Genomic DNA, 24,755 nt, shown 5'->3' with positions numbered 1-24,755 from the left:
GCTGTTGGCATTAAGCTTTCCATTTTGGTCATGGATATTTTCTACTCAAATCTGCAGCTAAATGGCTGACTAATGTCCACCCCTCTCTCTTAAATCCTAGTTGCCAGCAGACGTTCACCTGAAACAGCTCTGCTGTCCTAGGATGACATCTTTCCTTGCTCCTGTACTCTGGATCTTTGACGCTGTTCTGGAGTAGATTAAAAACACAATTTGTCTTGTTTCTGTTCTATCTGTAGTACTTACCTGTTAGCCACTTTCAGGATAGAGTCTGACACCACTGGTTTGCTCTTTCTGCTCTTTTATCTTCTATAAGTTATTTTCTAAATGAGTATAGAAAGATGGCGCACTGAGGAGTAAGTAAGCAAGAACAGAACTTTTGGCTTTGTCTTAAAATAAACTTGGATGGTATATGTTGACTGCAGGTTTTCTAGATGGCATGTAACCTAGGCACTGTGAGTCAGGACACTGAAGAGGTGTAAATTACCGTTTACTACTCCCTTGCCCCCTTTCTCCTGTCTTTTGTTTGTTTTTTGTTTGTTTGTTTTTCTTCCAGTACCAGGAGTCAAACTCACGACCTTGTGCTTGCCAGGCAAGCCTTTCTCCTGTCTTTCGTGTGGTATGAAACCCTCTTGTTTCTGCCGGTACAGTACAGAGTTACTCCACATCCTGGTGGGTTTGTTTTGTTTTATTTTCCATCCCCTCTGGCACTGGGGATTAAGCCCAGAGCTACATCCCCAGTCCATTTTTAATTGTTTAAATTTCAAGACGGTCTTAGTACATTGCCGAGTCTGTGTTCATACTTGCAGTTCTCCTGCCTCAGCCTCCCACAGTATAGGATTACGGGTATGTGCCACCATTCCTGCTTCCAAAAGTATTTTAATAAGAAGGGGGAAAGACCACATTGAATGCTACTTTTCATACATGATTAGGGAACTGGAGTTTGACAAGGCTGATGTAACTTCTCAGGCCTCAAGGAGTTGTGAGTCCTCTTTGGGAATTCTTTCCTCTAGTTTCAGTCTTTACCCCTATCCTGAAGTTGCAGCTTTCCAAATTCTGCTTGCTTTTTCTTATTTACTTATCCATACTTAGGCTTTTTCTTGCCAGTACTAGAAGGGCAAAGAATCTCGTCATATACTGTTTTTACTAGGGACTGGGCCTACTCGTAGAGGACTGTTAAAACCTTTGCTAGATCATTTTTAGAAGCAAGGAGAAATGGGGTATGAGTACTAGAGCTTGAATCTGTGATATGCCAGGACCTAACCTATCCTGATTGAGGAAGAATTGCCAGCTACTCATGGCAGTAGAAGTAAGTCTCAAGGGAAGAAAAACTAACTCTAGAGGACTCCTAGTTAAGACTCACCACAGACTTTCTGGGCAATTGGAAATACTATGCTTTCTCCTGGGATGGAGTGGGAGTTAACTCTTCCCTAGGTCCAATGTGAGTTGGTTGGAAATGCACTTTAACCTGTTTGTCTTGTCTGTTGTGATGTGATAGCCGTACAGAAAGGGTCTGTTTTGTGTGGGAGTTTATTTCAGGCTGTCTCCTTGCCTGTATTGTTTCCTTTAACGGCTTTTTAAATTTTCTTTTTCCAGCAATGATGTTGTCCACTGGGCATGTACTGACCAATGTGGCAGGTCTGAGAACATAGCTGAAGCTGAAAATAGGAAAGCTGGGGGCAAGGAAGAGCCTTGAATCTTGAGGTGGGACGTTGACTCTAAGATGTCCTTGAGCAGTGGAGCCTCCGGAGGGAAAGGAGTGGATGCAAACCCGGTTGAGACATACGACAGTGGGGATGAATGGGACATTGGAGTAGGGAATCTCATCATTGACCTGGACGCCGATCTGGAAAAGGACCAGCAGAAACTGGAAATGTCAGGCTCAAAGGAGGTGGGGATACCGGCTCCCAATGCTGTGGCCACACTACCAGACAACATCAAGTTTGTGACCCCAGTGCCAGGTCCTCAAGGGAAGGAAGGCAAATCAAAATCCAAAAGGAATAAGAGTGGCAAAGACACTAGCAAACCCACTCCAGGGACTTCCTTGTTCACTCCAAGTGAGGGGGCAGCTAGCAAGAAAGAGGTGCAGGGGCGCTCAGGAGATGGTGCCAATGCAGGAGGCCTGGTTGCTGCTATTGCTCCCAAGGGCTCGGAGAAGGCGGCTAAGGCGTCACGCAGTGTAGCCGGCTCCAAAAAGGAGAAGGAGAACAGTTCGTCTAAGAGCAAGAAGGAGAGAAGCGAAGGAGTGGGGACTTGTTCAGAAAAGGATCCTGGGGTCCTCCAGCCAGTTGCCTTGGGAGGACGGGGTGGGCAGTTTGATGGAAGTGCGGGGGTGGATACAGGCGCTGTGGAGCCACTTGGGAGTATAGCTATTGAGCCTGGGGCAGCGCTCAATCCTTTGGGAGCTAAACCGGAGCCAGAGGAAGGGGAGAATGAGTGTCGCCCGCTAAAGAAAGTCAAGTCTGAAAAGGTAAGAGGTGGCCAGATCTGGCTGCCCACTGCTAGTCAAAACTGCCCTGGATTAACCACCAAATGCTGTGTGCACTCTGTGGGAGGCTCATTAGTTTGTGGGTAATGACCAATTACAAGGTCAGAGCAGCTGGTAATGATAATGTGGTTTTATTCCAAATTAGAGGATTCCCTACAGACCCATTTACGGCAAGCCTGGACATTTTGGAATAGCATATCTATTGTTTGGGGTAGCTTCTTGGTAGTGTGAATTTTCTCCTACCTTGTCATTGTCCCATCTCAGATGTTCGTTGCGAGAGGCTGACATCAAACCTTTATGTGGTTTCCTGTTTGATTGACATTCATCATCAAAGTCATAATAGTTGACACACTTAATAGACCTTTGCTTATATGTACAGGTTGAGTGCTGGTCTTAATGGGATAAATGGTACTGCTGGGTGTCTGGAAAAAAGGTTAATTAAATTTCATGGGGTTATCTAGCAAGCGTTCTGTGGTGGCTACCGAAGAGCAATAGGACACAGCGTCTGGGCTGGTAAGTGAGGGGCAGGAGGCACTAACTGTGCTGCGAAGAACTTGCTCAGGCCTTACGAGTTACTGTTGTGGCTGTGACAGTTTGGCCTAGAAGGATTCTGTGGCCACAGAAAAAGTATAGCCCTTTGCCAGGTACCTCCTGCAATTGGGAATCAGTGTCTCCTGGTGGTTTTATCACTGCAAGATAGTATAACAATACCTTGCCTTCTGCTTGCCTTGGAAGGATAGGTGCCTGCAGCCCCAGGAGGGGTTAGAACTATGTCCCTCCTCTGGGAAGATGATGATCTTTGTTGGTGTCTCACGAAATGGAGCTTGTAGGGCTAGTAATTTCGAATCTAGGGTCAGCTCAGGCTACCTTCATCTTCAGCAGTTTCCAGTTTCCTACAAAGCAGCTGGCCTGGTGATGAACTGCTCATTGCCTCTTGATTTTCTGCTCTGTGCTCAGCTCATCCTGTGCTTTCAGCTGATCCCAGCAGATGCAGTATAAATTGATTTCTCTGTAATTACATCAGCTGCAGCAGGGAATACCTATTTCCATATGTAAGTGTTAATAAATAAAGGCTGGATGTGTATGTTTGGGTGGTGGTGCCCTTAGTGCCTGGATTTTAGTGGTAGCTTGTGCTTTCTTTGCTGTAGGTATTTTGGTTTTAGCCTCCAGCACATCTGTAGCTTTCTTCAGCAACAGCTGGGCTTCTCTGGTAACAGAGCTGTGGATTTCTTCTACTAACACAATAGCTTATTCCCCTTTACCAGTGGCAGCTGCCAGAGAGGCTGCCTGTATTCAGGTGGCAGATGCTGTAGTCCACCTCACTGGAGTAAAGTTGCAGCTGGTTAGTGGCATGGCTCGTCCTGTGCTGGCTGGGATTTGCCATTTTCTCTGGGGTGCAGATGGATAATACTGTTTTAAAGAGGCCTAGGAGTACTAGGAGTTCCTGTTTCTGTTCCAGGCCCGTTAGACACTTCCCTACATATGGCCTGAGGAAGCCTTGCCATATATCCGTGTTGGTAATCATTGTTCTTCCTGTGCTGAAAAGCACATCTGAGGGTGGCTTTCATTTACTTTTCTATTACAATACTTACATTGCAATCTTCTAAGCCCAGTTGTAGTTTATGGGTGAAAGGCTTAATGTTGGCTAGCTTCATACTGGATTTAAGTCTCAATGTCCATGATGGTCTCCAACAGAGAAGCAAATGGAACCCATTTTCTCTTGTATAGGTGCAGGGATTGGTTGGGTAGCTGCCCTTCAGACTATAATTGGGCTGAAAGGTGCAATACATTCAGCTAACAATACACCACGGTGCCAAGGAGTTTTGCCTCTTAATAATGTGGCTTTGTCTCCCTAAGAGACTGAGCATGGGGCAGTGGAGTGAAGGAGAAAAGGGAGATGGCACTTAATTTTTGGAGGAAAATAAAATTGCTGGAAAGTACTTTTGAAAGCAGAAAATTTGCAGTATACTTTGATGTTATCATGAGCAAGAACCTGCTTTCTCAGCCCTTCCTTTGTTCCTTCAACCCTTTTGAATACACTGGTTCTGGGGTTGTTTTATCATGTTGCCTTTGCCAGTGAAATAATTATTGAAATAAGTGTTTGGAATTTGCTAAGAGATGAAAATACACTGTGCCAGGGAGAGAGCATTTCTGGAATGGATGAGAGAAAGAGGGGCTAGGATTGTAGCTTAGTGGTGAAGTGCTTTCCTACAAAGGACAAACCCTTGGGTGTGATCCCCAGCTCCGCAAAAAAAGAAAGAGCTGAGTGTGATGCCACATGCCTCTTAATTCCAGCATGTAGGAGGCTGAGGCAGGAGGGTTGCTACAAGTTCAAGGCCTGCCTGGGTTACACAGTGAGTTCAAGGCAGGCCTGAGTTACAAAGGGAGACCCTGTCTCAAAAAAACAAAAGCACACCCCTCTGCAAGCAAAGTGAAAGAAAGAAAGAAAGAAAAGAAAAAGATAAGGAAAGTTAGGAGCCTTGCAGGGAGGAGCTCTTGAGAGACAAGAACCCTAGGGTTTTAGGCATAACAGATGCTCAGTCATTGTTTGATGATGAAAGTTTTCTTTACTGTGACATACAGGCTTGCCTATGGCCTGGTTTAGGATATTCCTTCTTTGTAGGGACAGCCAATAGAACCAAAACATCAAAATAGATGTTTGGGTATAATCTAGAACCGCATACTCTGAGCTGGGAATTAATAGGTGAAACTCATAAAATTTGGAAAGCATCTAAACTAGAATTCTCATACACCCCACTGCGACCTATTTTGAAATAGAAGACAATGAAGTCTGCAAGGCAGGGTAGAATTATCCCTGACAACTAGTAATGAGGGAGATTTGAATATTTAAATTACCTATCTGAGGGCCATCTCTCTTATCAAGGTAGATATCTCAGGCTGTGGCTGAGGAAATTTTCTGTCAGCCAAAGGTATGGATTTCCTTTCATGGAATCTGCTTTTGCTCCATCACACCTCTCTGGCAGGGCTCACTGTGCTGTTTCCTAGCATTCTAGGAGAGATCACAGATGGCTCTTAGCCTTGCTGCTGCCCTAAATTGTTGAAACACTCCTGCCTCATACTTCCTGCCAGCTGAAGAGACTAGGGAGGAAATGTTGAGGAATAAACAAGACAGCCTTCAGGCTCCTGCCTCCTCCTGCCTTCCTTTGATTGATAGGTTGTTAAGTTAGGGATGGAAGGGAGGTGGAGAGGAGGAAGAACGCCTGTCTGAGCACTGTGAGCTTAGTGCTTCTGTCGCCACTCTTGACAGGCAAGTAAAAAAGAATTCACAAAGTACAGATAACAGTGATCTCTCTGTTCAGACTCTGTCACGGCTTATGTCCGAGAGTTTGAGGTTAGACTCTTCTTTCCTCTCCAAATCATTATATGGTATCCACTAGTCTTCAGTGTCTAAAGGGTCTAGAATTTTGCAACGGGATGCTCCTTCTGGCCTCTCCATAGCTTCTTTTGATCTTACAAGGTAGAAGCACTGCACTCTTCCCGCGTGTTTGTGTGTCAGCTCCTGCCACTTTCAGAATGCTACACGTACTTACCTCTTCCCTGTTAATTTAGGATGCCAGCAACAACAACAAAAAAAACTATGAAGTATGCTCTTTTGCCTTCTGATTATGCATGCTATCATATCCATGTACCAAGAGCATCCGCCTTTGCCCTTGGTTTTGTGTTGCTACCCTAGTCTGTGCCTTCTAGCTCATTTCTCTTGTGTTGCAATCCCTCATTGCCCAATCAAGGTCAGATCTGTATTACGACTTTTATCCAAGGCTTTCTGTCTTAATGCCTTCCTCCTCCACTAGCTGTTCTTTATCAGCTGTTGATGGCTGTATCAGTCAGCCTTGCTTCCTGAAGGCAAATGCCCTCAAGCATTTTCCTTCATGGAAAAAATTTAAAAGTTCGTATTTGGTGGGACAGGGTTGTATTCTGTAACTGTAAGCTTAATTTTTTCATTCAGCAGCTCTGTTTTTCTTCTGGATATTGAAATTCAAGGAGAGCTCAGAAAAAAAAAAAATTAACTTGTCCATTTTCCTTATTTTACAGAAGAAGAAACTCAGACCAGGACATATGACTTGTCCAGAATCTCACAGTCAGTGGCAAAGCCAAACAAAAGTCAAGTTTCTGGACACTATAATTTAAAAATTATTATTATTAGTTTGTGATACATAATAAATACATTCATTGTGGGAAATTGGTACATATACCTGTCACATCTTGATCCTTTTTACTTCGATTTCTCTGCTTCCTGTCATTCTCCTCTCAGCCCCATGGATGCCAAATTCTTACGGCATGTTGTTACTTTGGATTTCTTAATGAATCTTTAGCTATAAGGAGGATTTCTTTATCTTCCCATTTAAAGATTACCTTTAAAATGTTGGATATGAATGCCCAGGTATCCAAAACTGCTTTTACTTGGTTTTCATAATGACTTATAACATTGAATAAACGAAAGATCTTTCAATTTAGGGTTCTCCGGTAAGGTGAGGATTTTTGCAAAGAATAGCCGTTTAAAGCTGAGGCAGGACCTATCCTGTTGTGTATAGCGGGGAAATGTACTGGGATTGAACCAGGGCCTTTATACTGAGCTACATCCCCACCCCTTTTAAATTTTGAGACAGGATCTCTAGATAAGTTGTACAGGCTAGATTTGAACTTGTGATCTCCCTGCTTCATTCTCTCAGAGGAATTTCAGTGTGTGACCATGCCCAGTGAAAAATTAAGATGTTTCTTTGAGTTTGACTGTTCTTAAGAGTGTGTGCACGAACATGTGCACGTGCTGGAATGTTTCTTGAGCCATATTTTCATTGTAATGACCGAGGCATTGCTAATTATTTTTTTAAAATGACATATAATAATTTACCATCTCTGTGGGGTTACAGTCTGAATATTTGGCACATGTATAATGTGGCACTATGTATATTGATCAAATCAGGGTAATCATTTCAGTCTCCTTAAACATTTATCATTTCTTTGTGTTGGGAACCTTTGAACTCTTCTAGTTCCTTATAAAATATGTAATAAATTCTGAACTCTAGTCATCCTACTGTGTGCTGTAGAATTGTGGAACTTACTCCTCCAAACCGTATTTTGGTATCAGTTATCTAATGATAGTTCCTTCCTTATTTGCCTATTGCAGGTAAGGAGAAAAACCTGTTCTAGTACTTTTTGCTTGAACACATCACTAATAGGCAAACCTTCAAATGTAGTGTGGGTATTATTATAAAGAGAAGACACATTGCTGTATGCTGTTGTCACTTTTCATCCAGTATGCTAAATGGTTGCATTTTCACTTCTCAGTACTAGGTACTAGGTTTTACACACTGGGGAATAAAGCAGAGATGGTCTCTGTTTTTGTTGTTTCAGTACTGCTAGGGCTTCACACATGCAAGACAAGCACTCTACTCCTGAGCTCTACCTGACCCCCACCCTCTGTCCCCTGCCCTTTTTTTTTTTTTAATTTTGAGACGTGTTCTCACAAAGTTGCCCAGGCTGGTTTCAAACTTGTGATCCTCTTGCCTCACCTTCCCCAGTAGCTGGGATTATAAGTAGGTGCCACTTTGCCTGGCACTCCTTGCTTTTTGAGCATTTACAGCTCACCAACTACGACAGAGTTCCTGAAAGTGTGTCCTATAAAACCATGTGTATCACCTCTTCTGAGTTTCAGAAACGCAGGTTCTTGGTCCTACCCCACATCTCCTGTGCCTCCATGTCTGTGTCTCAAATTGCTATATATACATTGACATTTGTCTTTATAAGGTAGTTATGGGGATACTTCTAATTTTAAATAACCTGCCTCCTAAATTTTGATTTCACAGCAACTGTGATATATGATTTAGTGATTAAGAGTGCACTCTGTGGCCAGACTACCTGGGTTTGTATCCCTGCTCTGCCACTTTTTAACTGAGCGATCTTGACCATGTTACTAAACTGCTATATTTTCTCATCTGCAAAATGTGGAAGACAATAGTCTACACCTAATGCTCTTGTGAGATACTAGTTCAGATGAAACACCTAGAACAATGCCTGGTATATTGGAAACATTCAATAAATATTTAAAAATTTGATGAGTGGAAATGTTTGTGCTAAGTAATATTGGGCTGAAATACAATGACATTCTACTATGCAGGAAGCCCTGTATGAGCAGATAAACATGTTGGCTAAGATGTCTACACTATACTCAGAAATTCCAAACCTGGGCTGGGAAATCTGTATGCTAATAATACATTCCAAAGCCCCTGGTATTTATAATTGAAGGTGGAAGGGAGACCAGAAATAGGCTTCAGAGGATATTGAAGTGGCCTCATTGAATTTCAGATTTCATATGAATTGAGTTTCCGTTTTGGCCACATTCCTGGTATGGGGTTGAGTATGTTGGATGGATGTTGCTGTGGGTCTGCCAGCATATGCAGTCTCATGCACCCTGGAAGAGCGCTCGGTGTTTTTGTTTCTACACAAGAGTGCATGGAAAAATGTTAAGTCCCAGTTCTTAATTTTCCTACCACAGTGTGAACTTGTATTTTTGCCATTGGGTATAAGAGCTTTTCCCAGCAGAGCTTATCGGGCAAGGCAGCAGGGCTTGGGCTTGCAGGCTGGAGGTGGCAGTAACATACACAGCTGAGTTCCTGCCACTGCTGGCTGGCTGTGCCCTCCTCTCTGTGGTTTTCACTCTTCAAGCCATGCTTGAGTAACCTGCCTCCAGAGCTGCTGACAGGGCCGTGTTCAGAGGCCTTGGAAATTACACTCTTCATTTCCTTATCATCCCCTGACCCGCAGTGCAGAGCCTTCTGGTGCAGGAACAAGGCAGAAAAAATCCAGACGGCTCCCAGCCAGCATGTGTCAAGAGCTACAAAGAAGGAAATTGGACTTGCTCACTTAAAAACCATAGGGTTAGGCTTTGATTTTGGGTTCCTGCAGAGAGTTATTTGTGTGTGAGAGCATGCTTTATCCCTGTGTATATGTATAAAAGGAATGTGTGCATGGCAAAGGTGCGGAGGACGAGCCTCTGAAAGCAGGAGCGAGGGAAGATTGCTTTTTTGTCCGGCTAATTTCCCAGTTGTGCCATTGGGATGGGCTGGAAAGCGTTTGCATCAGGAAGGTGCCAGACCGTATTAATATTTTAAAATATATTTCTCTCGGTACAGTTTAGTCACGGCTGAGAACACCCACACAAGACACTTCCCTGGCTGGCTGAGGAGACATTTCTAACACATCCTTTTCCCTGAAGTCATACATCCTCCATGACATTGGCGTAATCAATACTTAAGCTACCTGAGAAAGTATAGACTTTGACTCAGTTTTGGGTAAGAGAAATAGCTCTTTTGAGTTGGAAGACAGTGTGACAAGAGAGAAACAGGGATTTAGAGCATGCTTAGATTTTCTGCTTATAGGGCAAAATTCTATTTTAAGAGCCTATCTTCATTTGGACGGGTTGGTATTACAAAAACAGTCGTTCTTTTTCTTTTGGTATCTCTCTAGCCTTAGAGAGCCAAAGGAAAGATTTTTCAGGCTGAAAAAATAAAATATGGATGGTAGAAGGTTTTGTGTTGTGCTTTTTGTTGTTGCTGTTGTTTTGTTTTTGTTTTTGTTTTTTGGTACAGGGAATTGAACTCACCATCTCACGCTTGCCAGGCAGGTGCTATGCCACTGAGCTAAATCCCCAGCCCCTGTTTTTGTTTTTGTTTTTTTTTTTTTTTAAACAGGGTCTCGCTCTGTAGTCTGGGCTGATCTTGAACTCACTGTGTAGCTGAATTGGGACTACAATCCAATTTACAGTCCTAGCTCAGCCTTCCAGGTGGTGAGATTACTACCTTTGCTACCATGCCCAACCCAGTAAAAAGTATTTGAACAGTCTGCACTCATCGTGTTCTTAATTTGTCTTTTCTTGAATTTCCATGCCTTAATGTCACTGTTGCCATTGGAGCCTTTGTGAAGTGGCAGAAAAAGGAAAGAGGGAAGGAAAGAGAGAGAATGGCCAGGTGTGGTGGCGCACACCTGTAATCCCAGCACTTGGGAGGCTGAGGCAAGAGAATCGTCGTGAGTTCAAGGCCAGCCTGGGCCATTTAATGATTTACCAACACCTTGTAACAAAATAAAAAATAAAAAGAGCTGGAGATGTAGCTCAGTGCAAAAGCCCTGGCTTCAGACCCCACTATGCCCCACACAAATTGAAAAGGAAAATTTCCAAGAACTTAAAGGGCAACAAATAACCCTGAACAGCAGAGTGCTTTTTTCTCTTTGCTGTTCAGATATATCTTTTATTTTTGTGAGCAAATTGACAGCAAATTACCTAAAATTAGAAGGAATATATGAGGTTTGGGACTCTTGAGGGCAGAAGATACATTCAAATTATTTACCTTTCAGAACTTCACCTTTCTCCTCTGTAAAGTGTAAGTAATGCTATTAACCTGCTGTGGTTATTGTGAGAATTAAATGAGATAAAGAAGGTTAAGTACTCAGCACAGTGTCTTGATACTGTAAGTACTCAAAAATTGTTAGCTTGGGGAGTGGGGTGCATGCCTGTAATCCCAGCATCCTGAGAGGCAGAGGCAGGAGAATTGCAAACTTGAGCAAAGCACAAGCTACTCAAAAACTTAGCAAGACTCTGTCTCAAAATTAAAAAAAAAAAAAGCTGGAGATACAGCCTCGTGCAAAGGCCCTGTGTTCATTCCCCAGTACTGTTTTTGTTTTTTGTTTTTTGTTTTTTGTTTTTTTTTTAAATGGTTATTGTCCCAGCTACTTGGAAGCAGGAAGATCATTTGAGCCTAGAAGTTTGAAGCCAGCTTGAACAACAGAGTGAGTTCCTGTACCCAAAAAAATATTTTTAAAAGGAAAGTTACTATTTTTAACTGTGGAGGTGCAAGGTCATTGTCAGTTTAAGGGAAAAAACTATCCTTAGAGACTTTGAGGTTTATTCCCTGAGTCTTTTGGGAAAAAGGAATTTATGAGAGATACTATTTCATTTTCTACTGATTTCCAGGAAGGCTGGAGGGAGAGATTGATTCAGAGCATTTAGAGCTATTGAGGTTTGGGGTTTATTATTTGGTTGCTTTAGAAGTGTTTGTTGGACCTTTTTTGGTAGAGGGCTAACCTCAGGTTGAAGAACCACAACTCTTAACCATTGTCCCTTAAAGTCAGCTTCTTTTTTGTGCAATTAATGTGTTAATAATTAGAATTTAAAACTTTTGAAAAGTTTGTTTCTTTGGTATTTCACCACTTCCTACATTATTTTTCTAAGATTTGAAATAGAGATATTACTATTTTAGTTTATTATTTTAGTTTAGAAAAATTTTTTTCTTTCCCTATTAATTCTCATAAAGTGTAGACTTTAGCCTTTTGAAAGAATTACCACAGGTAGCCCAAATAGTCAGGAAAATGAGGTTTGAGAAACTTTTCTTTTACAAATATGTCACTAGCTGCAAGAAAGAAAAAAAAAAAGGCAGTTTTTAAATTTTTAGAGGCCTAGGGATATAGCTCAGCGGCACAAGTGCCTGCCTAGCAAGCCCAAGGTCCTGAGTTCAATTCCCGGTACCAAAAAAAAATTTTTTTAGAGAAGCCAGGCGTGGTGGCGCATACCTATAATCCAGCACTTGCGAGGCTAAGGCAGGAGGATCACTGCAAGTTCAAGGCCAGCCTCAACTGCATAGTGAAACCCTGTCTCAAAAAGACAAAAAAAAAAATTTAGTGGAAATTTTTAACCTGAAATGTTTGTCATCCATCAAGAGAATACAATTTGACTGTCTCTGCAAAAGTAAATTCTAACTGCTTTTAAAATTTAAGACCACTGGGTTACAGCTCTAGTGATAAATACTACTTCTTTTCCCTTGGGCTCTGTTTTTGTTTTGGAATGGGTTCTTTTCATTTTAAAATGCTTTTCCTTAACTGGTGCCCGGCTCACCAAGCTCAAAGTTGATATTTACTGGGGGATAGTTTCTTCAGAAGTCAGGTACTTAACAACTGTAATGAATCAAACTGTAGTGAAAGGTACAGAAAGTGTACAGTGCACCAACCAGAGTAGCCTAAGGTTAGAGAAATTAACATTCAGGCTACAGAGTCTCTTGGTATTGAGACTTCTCAGCTTAGGGCACATACCAGAATCACTTCTAGGGCCTTTTGCAAAGTACAAATACCCTGCTGAAGTAAAATCTATGGAATCAAGCATGGTACTGTTTAAATTGCTAGAGGCCTTTCATGTTTTTGATTGAAAACTACTAGCTTTGTGGCTTCACTGTACAGTACTGCCTTTCAGAATCCCATTACTCCTTGACCAGCAGACTCTGGAAGTTGTCTTGTCTTTTTACCATTTGCAAATGGAGCTGTGCCCTGCACTGCCCATGTCATGTGGTTCTCAGATGTCTTACATAGCATAGCGTGCACAAGATTCTCCTCCAACTCTGGATGCTTATGTGGGGGTCAGTCATGTAGGACTAACACTGTCAGGAACCTAGCTTTTTAATTTCCTCCTAAGTGGAGAATTAATTACTGAATTTCTGACACAGATCTGTAATGTATACCATCCATATCAGCATTCATTATTCAATTTTAAAATACTGATTCAAAAAAATTTTAGGCAAGTTTGAGGAAAATTCATATGACTACATATATCTGTCATATGTAGCAAGTTGTGTTTTTTTCGTTTGGAGATTAATAGGGATTTGGATAATGAGAATTTATTACTAATCCAAAAGCAGGTTTCACCCCCCCTCATTGGTGTGTGAATGTATTTCTGTGCTTATATTGGACAAAGTGTTCCTCATTTTCTGTAAAATTGGGACATTCCAAACTAAAATAATGCTGCTGTGTATAAAAGATCTTATTCCTGAGTCCACTTCTAGACACATTCAAATTAAATATGCTGTTTCAGGAAGCAAAAACATTACCACACAGGAAAAGTAAAACAGCCCTTATCTTTTAGTACTTTGTTGTTGTTGTTATTGGTGTTTTTTGTGGTACTGGGGATTGAATCCAGGACTTTCAGAGTAAATTACATTCCCAGCCCTTTTCCTTTTTTTATTTTGAGGCAGGATCTCACTAAGTCAGTAAGGTACTCAAACTAGGCTCGAACATGGGATCCTCCTGCCTCAGCCTCCCAAAATACTGATATTACAGGCATGTACTACCATGCTTAGCTGACTTGTTTTTAATAAACCCAATTTCTTTAAAGTCAAGAAGAGAATTAAAATATTTGAGGCATAAAGTGTTCCTTGTTGTGATTTTAAGTCTCAAATTTAAGAGTAATTATGCAGATTGTTATCAGAGGTGAAGACATACTTAAGTGTATAGTGAATTTACTTCAAAACGTTGTGGAACCAGTCATGGTGGCACACTTCTGTAGTTCCAGCACTCTGGGAGGAAGATCACAAGTTCAAGACCAGCCTGAACAATTTAGTGACTTAGTGACTTAGTGAGACCTGTCTCAAAAATAAAAAAAAAATTCAGAAAATCAAGTCAGGAAATAACTCAGTTCAGAGGGCCTAGGTTGAATCCCCATTATTTCAAAACAAAAACAAATAAAAGCATATATTGTAGAATGACATATTTTGGTCAGAAATTATTCTTATAATTTTAAAATGTTTTTAGTACTAGTACATGTATTATTTATACTTTTAGAATTTATATTAATGTATATTAGGTTGGTTTTGTTTTTGTTTTTTTGAGACAGTCTCACTATGTAGTTCAGGCTGGCTTGAGCTCACTGTGTAGCCAGGGCGGCCTCAAATTCATGGTGATCTTCCTGCCTTAGCCTCCTGGGTGCTGGGATTACAGGCGTGTGCTACTGTCCCCAGCTTAATCTATATTTTAGATAGATCTTTGTGTGGTTTATGGAGTATCTCAGATGCATATACCATTAGTTAGTACGCCAAAAAAATTGGCTTATGTAGTGGGGAAGTCACCATATGAAATGACTACATATTGAGCCAGGCATGGTGGTGTATGTCTATAATCCCAGCACTTACTTGGGAGGTTGAGGCAGGAGGATCACTGTGAGCTCGAGCCCAGCCTGGATTGCATAGTGAGATCAAGGCCAGCCTGAACTATATAGTGAGACCCTATCTCAAATAACCAAAAAAAGGAAAGAAAGAAAAAGAAAAAAATGACTACATATCTGTATACACCATATTAGACTAGACTAGATTTTTTTTAATAGTACCTAACTTTGCACTAAGCTGTATCTGCAGCCTTTTTTGTTTTGTTTTTTGTTGTTGTTGTTGTTTTGTTTTTTGTTTCGGACAAGGTCTTGCTAAGTCACTAAGTTACCCAGGTTGGGCTCAAATTTAGGATCATTCTGCCTCAGCCTTTTGGAGGCCTATAGTTTCTCAGCTAGAACTATAGGCCTGTGCCACCATGCCCTCTTTTTTCTTTTCTTTTCTTTCTTTTCTTTCCTTCCTTTCCTCCCTTCTTCCCTCCTTCCCTTCTTCGCTTCTTCCCTTCCTCCCTCCCTCCCTCCCTCCCTTTCTTCCTCTCTTCTTTTTGTTTTGTTTTGTTTTCCGGTAACGGGAATTGAACTTACAACCTTGCGCTTGCCAGGCAAGCGCTGTGCCGCTGAGCTAAATCCCCAGCCCCACCATGCCCACTTTAGACTAGATCTTAATTCAGTCACTGTGCAGATTCCTAAACATCTGGTAGAGTGTCTGTTTTAAATAAAATATGCCATAAGGTATTTTTCATTTTGCTTATACATGTGTGCTTGGACTGAGGAGCCGATGATTTGAAATCAGACAAGCTGACTGCTTATCACAGTTTCAGAAAGAGCCTGAGAAAATCATTCCCCTTTGTTTTTCTCAGGTATCTGTCCTGTCCTTTCTCATCTCTTACCAAGAATAAAGCACTCAGGTACTACCATTCAGAATTACTTGGGATGACACCATGGTAAAGATTGACATACCAGCTCCCAAAATTGAGTGTGACAATTTTTCCTCCAGCATTGAAAACAAACCAATTAAGGTTCTTGTGTAAAAGTTGGCTTGTGTTCAAGAATGCATTGCTGAAAAATATGTATTTGTAAATACTAGAATTTATTCAAAGCCTATCAGAATGCTTATGCTTTAAGAGGTGTGTGGGGCTGGAAGCCAGATTAATTTAACAGACTGTTTAAGTCTCCCCCATCTCCGGCTCCCTGCAGAGCATGTACTCAGTGACTGGAACAGCTGTAAGCCCCAAACCATTGAAATTGTTGTTGTTGTCATCATTGTTGTTGTTTTGCCAACTACATGGAATTGATTTTATTATGGCAGATGGGTATGTCCAATAATCTGTTAAGTGTACAAAGATGTTTTTGGATTTTTTGTTTTATTTTGGTTTGGTTTGGGTTTGTTCTTTTGGCTTGTTGAGACAGGGTCTCACTGAGCAGTCCAGGCTGGCCTTGAGCTCACTGTGTAGCCCAGGGTGGCCTGGAACTCATGACAATCCTCCTGCCTCATTTTCCTGAGTGCTGGGTTTGCAGTCATGCACTACCATGTCCAGCCAAAGATGTTTTATGACAAAAGAAATCTCAGAGTCCAGATTATCTCCTGTCGGTCGGTGAGTAGAGTCTAGCAAATTATAATGATTATTCTTTATAATATTTACTTTTTAATTCCAACCTTCATGTTCTCCATACTATCTGTGAATTCATTCTCTTTGTGTTACTTTAGTCTAGTGATGGCGAACGTTTTAGAGACCGAGTACTCAAACTGCAACCCAGAGAAGCCACTTTGAAGATATCAATATGTAATACAACCACCATTGTTAATTCCCTACCACTTTGTTTGGAACTCTGTATTGTCTGTATTGTGCTTGTGATATGTTGTAAAATGTTGTATGTCTGTTAATGTTTCCCTCCTTTTATCCTTAAAATAAAAAAAAAAAAAAAAAAAAACTGCAACCCAAAACCCACTAATTTATCAACAAGTGCCAACACTGCAATTAAACCTGAATACTAAGGTTTTAGTTTAGGAAAAAACAGCTGTTACCCAGTGCTCAGCTGCTGGGGTGATTTGGCTAGAGTGCTGACAGAGAGGGTGCTGTGTGCCCACTGTGGCACAAATGCTGTAGGCTCACCCCCACTGCCGAAGAAATAAGACCATTAGTATGTGCTGATATTTTGTAAGGTAGGCAGAAGGAACAACAGAGCTATTCCACCAGCATGAAGATTTCTAAATCTAGCCTCTCTTTCGTAGGCTCAGTGTTTTTGGTAGCCCTTTGAGGTACTCTTCACTTTCTAAGCTTTTCTGACCTTTTGTTTTGTTTTGGTTTTGGTTTTTTGAGACAGGGTATTGCCATATAGTTCAGGCTGCCCCTGAACTAACTGTATAGCCCAGGCTGGCCTCAAACTTGTGGCAGTCCTCCTGCCAGAGCCTCACGGGCACTGGGATTACAGGTGTATGCCACCGTGCCCGGCTACTTTTCTGACTTTCAGTAGAATCTAAACTATGCTTTTTTTTATTATTATCCTTTTGGGATTTTATTTTGTATTCCTGAAACTCATTTTTATAGTTGTTTGCCCTACCTTAAACAGATGAGATTATTTTAGTTACATAAATTTAGAAAGGGTGCCTCCCTCCTTCTCAATTGTAAGTCGCTAACCAGGAAAAAACAGTCATTTTTTGATGTTCTACCTTTAGCATTCATTAATATTCTGGGCACAGCACTGTCAAGAAAACCACTGTACTACTTTTGACAATGAGGTTTTACCCAGAGTTCAAAATTGCTGTTATGTGCTGCTTAGAAATGACACTGCTATGAATAGCATGCCTTCTTTGAAGCTTGGTGCCAGCGTTATACTTATGTATCAGTGGCAGCTTTTGGGCGGATATTTCAATTGCCCTGTAGAACTAGAGACTGTGGTTTTAATGTTGGAAGAGCTGAATAAAAATGACCTGGGGGATAGGCCACTAGAGCATCACTGAGGGAAAAGAACAGCGTGCCTCTCCCAGGGAAGCAGTTTGGCTAAGGCAGAGTCCCAGAAATGGAAATTGTAAGTTTATGATTTGAAAAGCTCTCTTGGTGTTTGCCCCTCCGCCTTTGTGAAATGGAGCTTTCAAACAGGGAGAAGAGTTAAGCAGAGGAGACTTTTAACAGCTTAAAATGTCACCTCTGAATCCTCTAACTACCCCTTCACGTCTAAGCAGGTGGATGTCTTTGTATCACAGCAGACAAGTCATCCAGGAAGGGAAGTAAGGCTCCCTCTAGCTTGTGTTCAGTTAGTGACCTGGGTGGCACTCAGGACAGAGCAGAATAGGGAAAGATAGTGGGAAAACAGTGCCCAGAGACATTTTCATACTGACTACATTTTCAAATATCTCCTTTGCTTTTATTCCCTAGCCACATTTCTTCCTCCTTCCTGTTTCATATCTAATAATCCAAAAGCAGGAAAAAAAAAAGAGCAGGCAAATCCCACTTTAATTCTTTGCATAGAGCTTTGGTCCTCATGAAGGTTTGTGGAACTGTAACTGGGAGCAGCTTGAGAGGTATTTGAAAGGAAGTGTAAAAGTCTTAGGGTTGGGCTTTGTGATGATGAGGGATGAGTGCTTGAATGTAAATTGTGGTGATCTATTTGTATTTGTATTTTTTTATTTTTGGTACTAGGGATTGAACTCATGCCTTCCCGCTTGCTAGGCAGGTGCTGTGCCGCTGAGCTATATCCCCGGCCTTCTGTTTTTGTTTTTAACAACTAACAAGTCTTCATACTTTTCTTACCACCTGCCAGTTTTCTCTTGGTCAGAAACATAGCAGATGACTGGCTTATCATCTACCAGGGATGATTTTGATAGAATTCAAGAGCAAGATAGTTCAGATGTTGATTGCAAGAGATGTCTTTGACTAAGCTACCTCTCAAGAAGCCATACTTTTTTTTAAAATTTTGGTGAGTACTAGGACTCAAACTCAGGACCTCGGGGCTGGGGATTTAGCTCAGTGGCACAGCGCCTGCCTGGCAAGCGCAAGGTCATAAGTTCGATTCCAGGTACCGGAAAAAAAAACAAAACAAAACAAAACAAAACAAAAAAAACCTCAGGACCTAGTGCTTGCCAAGCTGGCAGTGTGCCACTGAGCTATATTCCCGGCTCCTAAAAGCCATACTTTTAAGAGGAAACTTACATTTTATCATGGTACTAGTCACTGGGTACTATAGTAAAAATACTCTTTTAAGAAATAACCTTATGGTGATCTTTTCTTAGATATGGTTCCCTATAATTGCATTTATCCTGCTTATGTGTTTCTGTATTTCCGAACTTCATTATAGAGATTACTAAATAGTAAGTCTAATTTTATCATTTGTCTGCAAGATCTTGGTAAAAAAAAATTTACACCAGGTCCCCGCATCTCCTCTCTGGAAACTTTTTTTTTTTTTTTTTTTAAATAAATTTTATTCTGGCTGTACTTGATCAGCCATATTTAGGTGGGAGTTTTAAACTTCTTGCTTTAACAACAGTATTAGCTGAGTTTAACATTCCCTGTGATCCAGTAAATCCTACTTGGGATGTTTTATAACTAAATTATTGTTTTTTCTTGATTTATCGACTGGAGAGCTATCCTAACAAAGCTATTCAAATTTGTGGACATTGATTTAGTTCATCCAGTAAATACTTAATTAGTTACCATGTGTCATGCACTGTATTGGCACCTAGGATAAACCATTGAGGAAGACAACCATGCTCTCTGGTCTGTGGGTTTTATATTCTAATGGAGGAGACAGATGAATGGCCTGTTATAACAAAGTCTGATGAGTTATAATAGGGTAGGGTACTGTGAGTATACAGTTTGATGATTTATAATAGCATAAGGGTGCCTAGTTATAGAGTAGAGTAGGATAGGGGACGATCTCTTCAAACAGGTGAGAAAGATCTTTAACCTCTGTGATGGTTAATCAGAGACTCAGGGATAAGCAGGAGTGAATAGAGAGAAGACAGAAGACTTGTTTCAGCTAGGTGTGGTGATGCATGCCTGTAATCCCAGCATCTGGGAGGTTGAGACAGAAGGATTCCTGCGAGTTCAGGGGCAGCCTGGACGACATAGTGAGTTCACAGCCAGTCTGAACTACATAGTGCGACTCTCTCAAAAACGATGACTTTTTTCAGGCAGCAAGATTATCATATCAAAGGCTTGGTGATAAAACTCATCTTGGGCATGAGAAGAACTAAAAGGAGTAAGCTATGACTGAAAGATGAAGAATAGAATGGTAAAGGACCGGGGATATAGCTCAGCAGCACAAACACCTGCCTAGCAAGCACAAGGCCCTGAGTTTGATTCCCAATACCAAAAAAAAAAAAAAGAATGGTAAGAGATGAGGATGGACTACTAAGGGTCAGATAGTAAAGAACTTTAAGAGTTTCATTATAGTTTAGACTTCATCCTAACATCTGTGGAAAACTATCGTTAAAGCCAAGCATGGTGGTGAGTACATGTATTCCTAATACTCTGGGAGGCAGGATTGCAAGTTTAAGCCCAGCCTGAGCAATGTAGTGACTTGGTAAAATCATTATCTCAAAATTAAAAAAATTTTTTTGTACTGTTTCTTTTTTGGTACCGGGAATCAAACTCAGGGCCCCGCGCTTGCCAAGCAGGCACTGTGCCACTGAGCTACATCCCCAGCCCAAAATTAAAATTTTTTAAAAAGGCTGGAGATACAGTTCAGTGCAATGGTGCTGGGTCCAATAGTGTGCGTGCACACGTGCAAACACACACACATATACACACACACACACAGTGTTGTTAGACCTTTTAATGAATCAAAATGATCAATTTTGAGTTTTTAAAAAATAACCTGATGAAAGGAAATTGGTGAGCAAGTTTAGAGGAAATTAAGAAGTTGTTAGAATAGGCCCATTAAGATTGATGAACATGCTGGGTGTGGTGGCCAGTGCCTGTAATCCCAGCACTCAGGAGGCTGAGGCAGCAGGATCACCACAAGTTTGAGGCCAGCCTGGGCTTCATAGTGAGCTCAGGGCCAACCTAAACTGCATAGCGAGGCTCTGTCTCAAACAAGTAAATGAATGAATGACTGATGAGCATTTAGTTTTGTAGATTTTGGTGTATTGTATTGAGACATGTTTTAAGGAAGAAACTTTTCCCGTGTGACTTGTGAGCAATGAATGATCTTTGCTTTTTATTTCAAGGGCTTTCCATATTATTCCCTATTTTCTCTGCCTGGCTTCCACATCACTCAACTTCCATAGTATTAAAATGAAAGCATAGACATTGAATAAGACCTATGTTTGAAACTCAGCACTGCCACTTAATAGGTGTAGGATTATTTTGCAAATTACATATCTCGTTTTTCTTAGAGGTTGTATGGATTAGAAGAACTAAAAGTTCACTGTGGATGCATGGTGGATAATGGTGTGCTAGTCAGAGGCCAGCAACAGATGTTCGTTGTGTCTTCCTTTCTCTTCATAGCCTCGCTTGTTTTTCCAGGCTGTTGAGTTTCATTTGTGATCATTTATGCTCTGTTCTACCTCTTCGTGTAACAGTGGCTTTTTTGCCAGAACAAAGGAGCCTTGCATGTTGGTGGTGAAAGCCCTTTCTGGAGAAGAACAGCAGATTTCTGGTTTATTGTAATCCAGAGTAGTTCAGTAATAGCACTATGCATGTTTGGAGCTGGGTGATTCTTTGTTGTGGGAGCAGTTTTGTGTGTTGTGGGGTAGTTAGCAGCACCTACCTCTTCACCCACTAAATGCCAGCAACATCACCTTCCTCCTAGTTGAGGCAACCAGAAATGCTCCACGCATTGCCGAGTCTCCTGGAGGGCAAAATCTCTGAGAAACATTTGCTGAAATACTCAGCTGTTTGATGTAGATGCTGTTTACATGGATGTGTTCGGTTTATGAAAATGCAGTGTGTATGCAATGTGTGCAGTTTTCCGTTGTAAATACTATTTTTTTGTAGAAGGAAAACATTAAAGGCAGTAGGAAATCGTTTTCTCTAACCTATTTCTATGTCTAAATACGAAATCCCTATAAAGTAAGGTGGAAATAAGAGGAGAGAGGAACCCGGGGTAGTATGGAAAGGTAGCAAAAAAATAACTTCAGAATCTGTCTTTGAATTTTTTTTTTTTCCTTGTCAGCAAGGTATGAAATTCAACCTAGGAAGATTTCTCTTACAAGATTTCAAAATAAGCTCTGGGTGTAAGACAGAGTTGAATTATCAGCAAAACACCGCCCTCCCTTCCAGCTTCTCTGCTATGTGACTGCAGAGCAGAGAGTCACCTGTTTCAGTCCTTTCAGTTCTTCTGACTCCTTTACTAATGACTGCTGAAGTTACTTCTGAAGGGACTTGCTTTTACCTTCACAGTCTCCTTTATCTTTCCTTTGGCTGGCACACAGTCCTTCAATATTAGATGATGCTGGCTGTTCTGACAGTGTAGTCCCCAGAGAAGTTCTTGGGTAGGGCCCAGGCTGAAAGCAGTAGGTGAGGTAACCCACCTCAGTGTCTTGAGAGGAATCCAAGAAAAGATGCTGTTGGGAAGCTTGAAAGAGCCTGTAAAGAAAGGCAGGCCTTGGGCCAGGCAGCCTTTGAGGAAGTAACCAGCTCATAAACAAGAGCTGGCATGTGCCCGCGAAGTCTCACATAATGGCTCCAGAGTTGGCTGAAGAGAGAGTGTGTGGAAGGCTCTGTAAGCGGAAGAATTGTGCTTGGCTTGTGTTGTTCGGCTGGAAGTGTGTAGAGAGCATTTGGGCCTGATCTCTGGAGTGTGGGGATTTCCCTGAGAGAAAGGTTTGAGCTTTGTTTTTTATTTTTCTTCTTCTTCCTTTTCTTGTTTTATTTTTTTTCTTCTCCTCTTTCCCTTAGTATTGACATCTCAAGGTACAGGAAATGGTTGGATAGTGACTGTTTTACAGCTCTTCTAGAATAACTTATTAGTATTCTGGTCAGGACTAAAGCCAGAAGAGCTTTAACTAAATGGAATCAAGGCTTATAACCTCTGTGAAAATACACCAAGCAAGAAACCTTCCATTTATTTGGGAGTGTTTGAAGGTTTACTAAATTCCATCATTGCCAGGTTGGTTTTTTAAAGTATACAGGCAGCCATGGGAACTGTGCCAAGGACCCCAGCAAGACCCAGAGCTGGCAGCACTGTCAGCTTTGAGGAAAAAGGGAAGTGGGAACGTGGATGTGGGAAGGAGGGTAACTATGCCTAGGACCCCTGTTCCTCATTCTTCACTGGCCCTGGCAGCTGCTAAAGTTTGCTCAATAGAGTTGTGGGCCGGGGAGGGTTTCTTAATCCCTGCATAGGAGTACCAAGCTCCAGCTGTGGCATCTGGGCCCTGGGCCTCTGGCACTTGGCTAACTAATGCTGAGACATCTGGTGACTTTAGACAAAAGCCTGTTTTGTCAGAGAGAAGAGTGGGGCAAAGTATAAGCATTGTTATCACTGATGCCCTCAGGGCAAACTGTCAACTTGGCAAGTGGGAATGCTTTGACCTGGAGAGTTTACTACAGCGGGTCCACTTGCTCTTACATTTATTTGAATTTATTCTTTACTAAAGAGGTTTCACTATTTGGGCATTGAAACCTACTGTTAACTTTTTTTGTTTAACTTTTAAGCTGGATGTGTTGCCATATGCTTATACACTATTTCCAACTGCTTTGGAGGCTGAGGCAGGAGAATCACAAGTTTGAGGCCACTCTGGGCAACTTAATGGGGTGTGGGGGAAGTTGTTCTATGTCATAAGTAGTTAAGTGTTGTAAAGAATTTAGGAAATGCAGAAAGATAAAAGGGAAAAAAAATGGTATTTAATTCTGCTTCCACCCCTCCCAGGGCCTTCTCTATGCTGGGCAAGTGCTCTGCCCCCATCTGCTTTCTCAGCCTGCCATACTTTTTTTTTTTTCCTTAAGAATTTCTTTAATGTTGGGCAACTAGCTGCAATGGTTTGTTCAGGACTGGCTCAGGCATGATCTGTACCTCATGAATCTCAGTCCTATTTCTTTAAACATCTTTAATTGTTTCTTTAGAGAACTGACCTGGTTTGGCCCTGCTTGGCCAGATTTTACTATGTTTGAGGAGATTTCACCCTAGAATATGAAACTCATCTTTGTATTTGCCTCAAACCAAATTTCTATCTTAGTGATTCCCTTTAGAAGCCCAAGTGTTCGCTTTTTAAACTGGTGGCGGTGGTGGGTATATAGGAGGCAGTGGTTTTGTTAATGTTTTCCTCCTTTGGAAAGAGGTATTTCTGATATCAGCATAATAATTTGCTTTTATTGAGCTTGGTCTCAAAAAAACAAAACAAAAAAGAAGAAATGAAATCTTAAGACAAACTGATCCACAGAGACTTTTTCTTTTCTTCTACATTTGCACTGTATTTACAGAAAGCTGCACAGAGCCAGGCATGTGGCTCAGGCCTATAATCCCAGTATTTGGGAGGCTGAGGCAGGAGTTCAAGGCCAGTCTGAACTATGTAGCAAGACCCTGTCTCAAAAAAAAAAAAAAAAAAAAAGGAAGTTGCACAGAACCATGTCTATTTTTTCTGTATTATTTTCTGTATAGATCGATTATGTTTACCAGTTTAGAGTTTCTCCTTAGTAGATGTTTGCATAGATGTTTAGATTTATGTTTAACTACTCTTAATAAGTTTGTGGTGAGAAGATGAAAATTTTGGCCCAGAGGGAATGGATTTTGGATTTAATTCTTATTACTTATAATGTTAAAATGAGGCAAGAATTCATTTTTTTTTTTTCTTCAGTACTAATGATTAAACCCAGGAGCTCACAGAGGTAGGTAGATGCCCACCACTGAGTTACATACCCAGCCCTTTTTAAATTTGGGGTCCTTCTGCCTCAGTGTCCCAAGTAGCTAGGATTACTGGGTTTGTAATCACGTCTGGCTAGAAATACAGTATTTTAAGACTGCTGTCTAAAAGTACTGTTTGGGCTTTTGTAGTATCAGGCATAGTATCTCCAAAAGAGAGAGTTGGAACCAGAACTTCATGTGTGCTAAGTAGCCACTCTACCGCTGAACCACTCCCCAGCCCTCTTTTCTGGTCTTGTAACAGGACAGAAATGCAGGAACTGCTGGCTGGGTACATCTTCTGTTCTTTAGAAGTATACATTCTGTATGGGATGAATTATTACTACAGATTTTATTTTCATTTAACACAGACTGTCCTCTGTATAACTGAGGAGAAGGAGCTCATAATTAAAGTAGTTAAATTAGCAGCGCTGGGACTACTGTATGGAACTATATTGAGAACTTTGGTTTGGAGAAATTATATTACGATTGAATCTGACATAAGAATTTAGGAAAATCTTAAAATCTTACATGTTATTAAATTTTATATATATATAT

At 41.1% G+C, this 24,755-nt stretch overlaps 1 protein-coding gene across 3 annotated transcripts in view; it reads left to right on the top strand.

The window, feature by feature from the left end:
* The window catches only part of Znf609 (zinc finger protein 609), a 197,809-nt gene that overhangs the window by 26,386 nt on the left and 146,668 nt on the right, over window positions 1-24,755 (top strand). For 2 of the 3 annotated variants that reach the window (XM_005393752.2, XM_005393751.2), the window contains exon 2: window positions 1,594-2,467. The exons of the other annotated variant lie outside the window; for it this stretch is intronic. In XM_005393752.2, the coding sequence (XP_005393809.1) occupies window positions 1,721-2,467 (747 nt within the window). In that variant the 5' untranslated portion in view covers window positions 1,594-1,720. The remainder of the gene's footprint in view (window positions 1-1,593; window positions 2,468-24,755) is intronic. 3 annotated transcript variants of the gene reach the window in all.

This window comes from Chinchilla lanigera, unplaced genomic scaffold, assembly GCF_000276665.1.
Source record: "Chinchilla lanigera isolate Chin_1 unplaced genomic scaffold, ChiLan1.0 scaffold00049, whole genome shotgun sequence".
NCBI classification, from domain to species: domain Eukaryota; kingdom Metazoa; phylum Chordata; class Mammalia; order Rodentia; family Chinchillidae; genus Chinchilla; species Chinchilla lanigera.
Note: the sequence above shows the minus strand (reverse complement) of the source record. Positions and strands in the feature narration are given on the sequence as shown.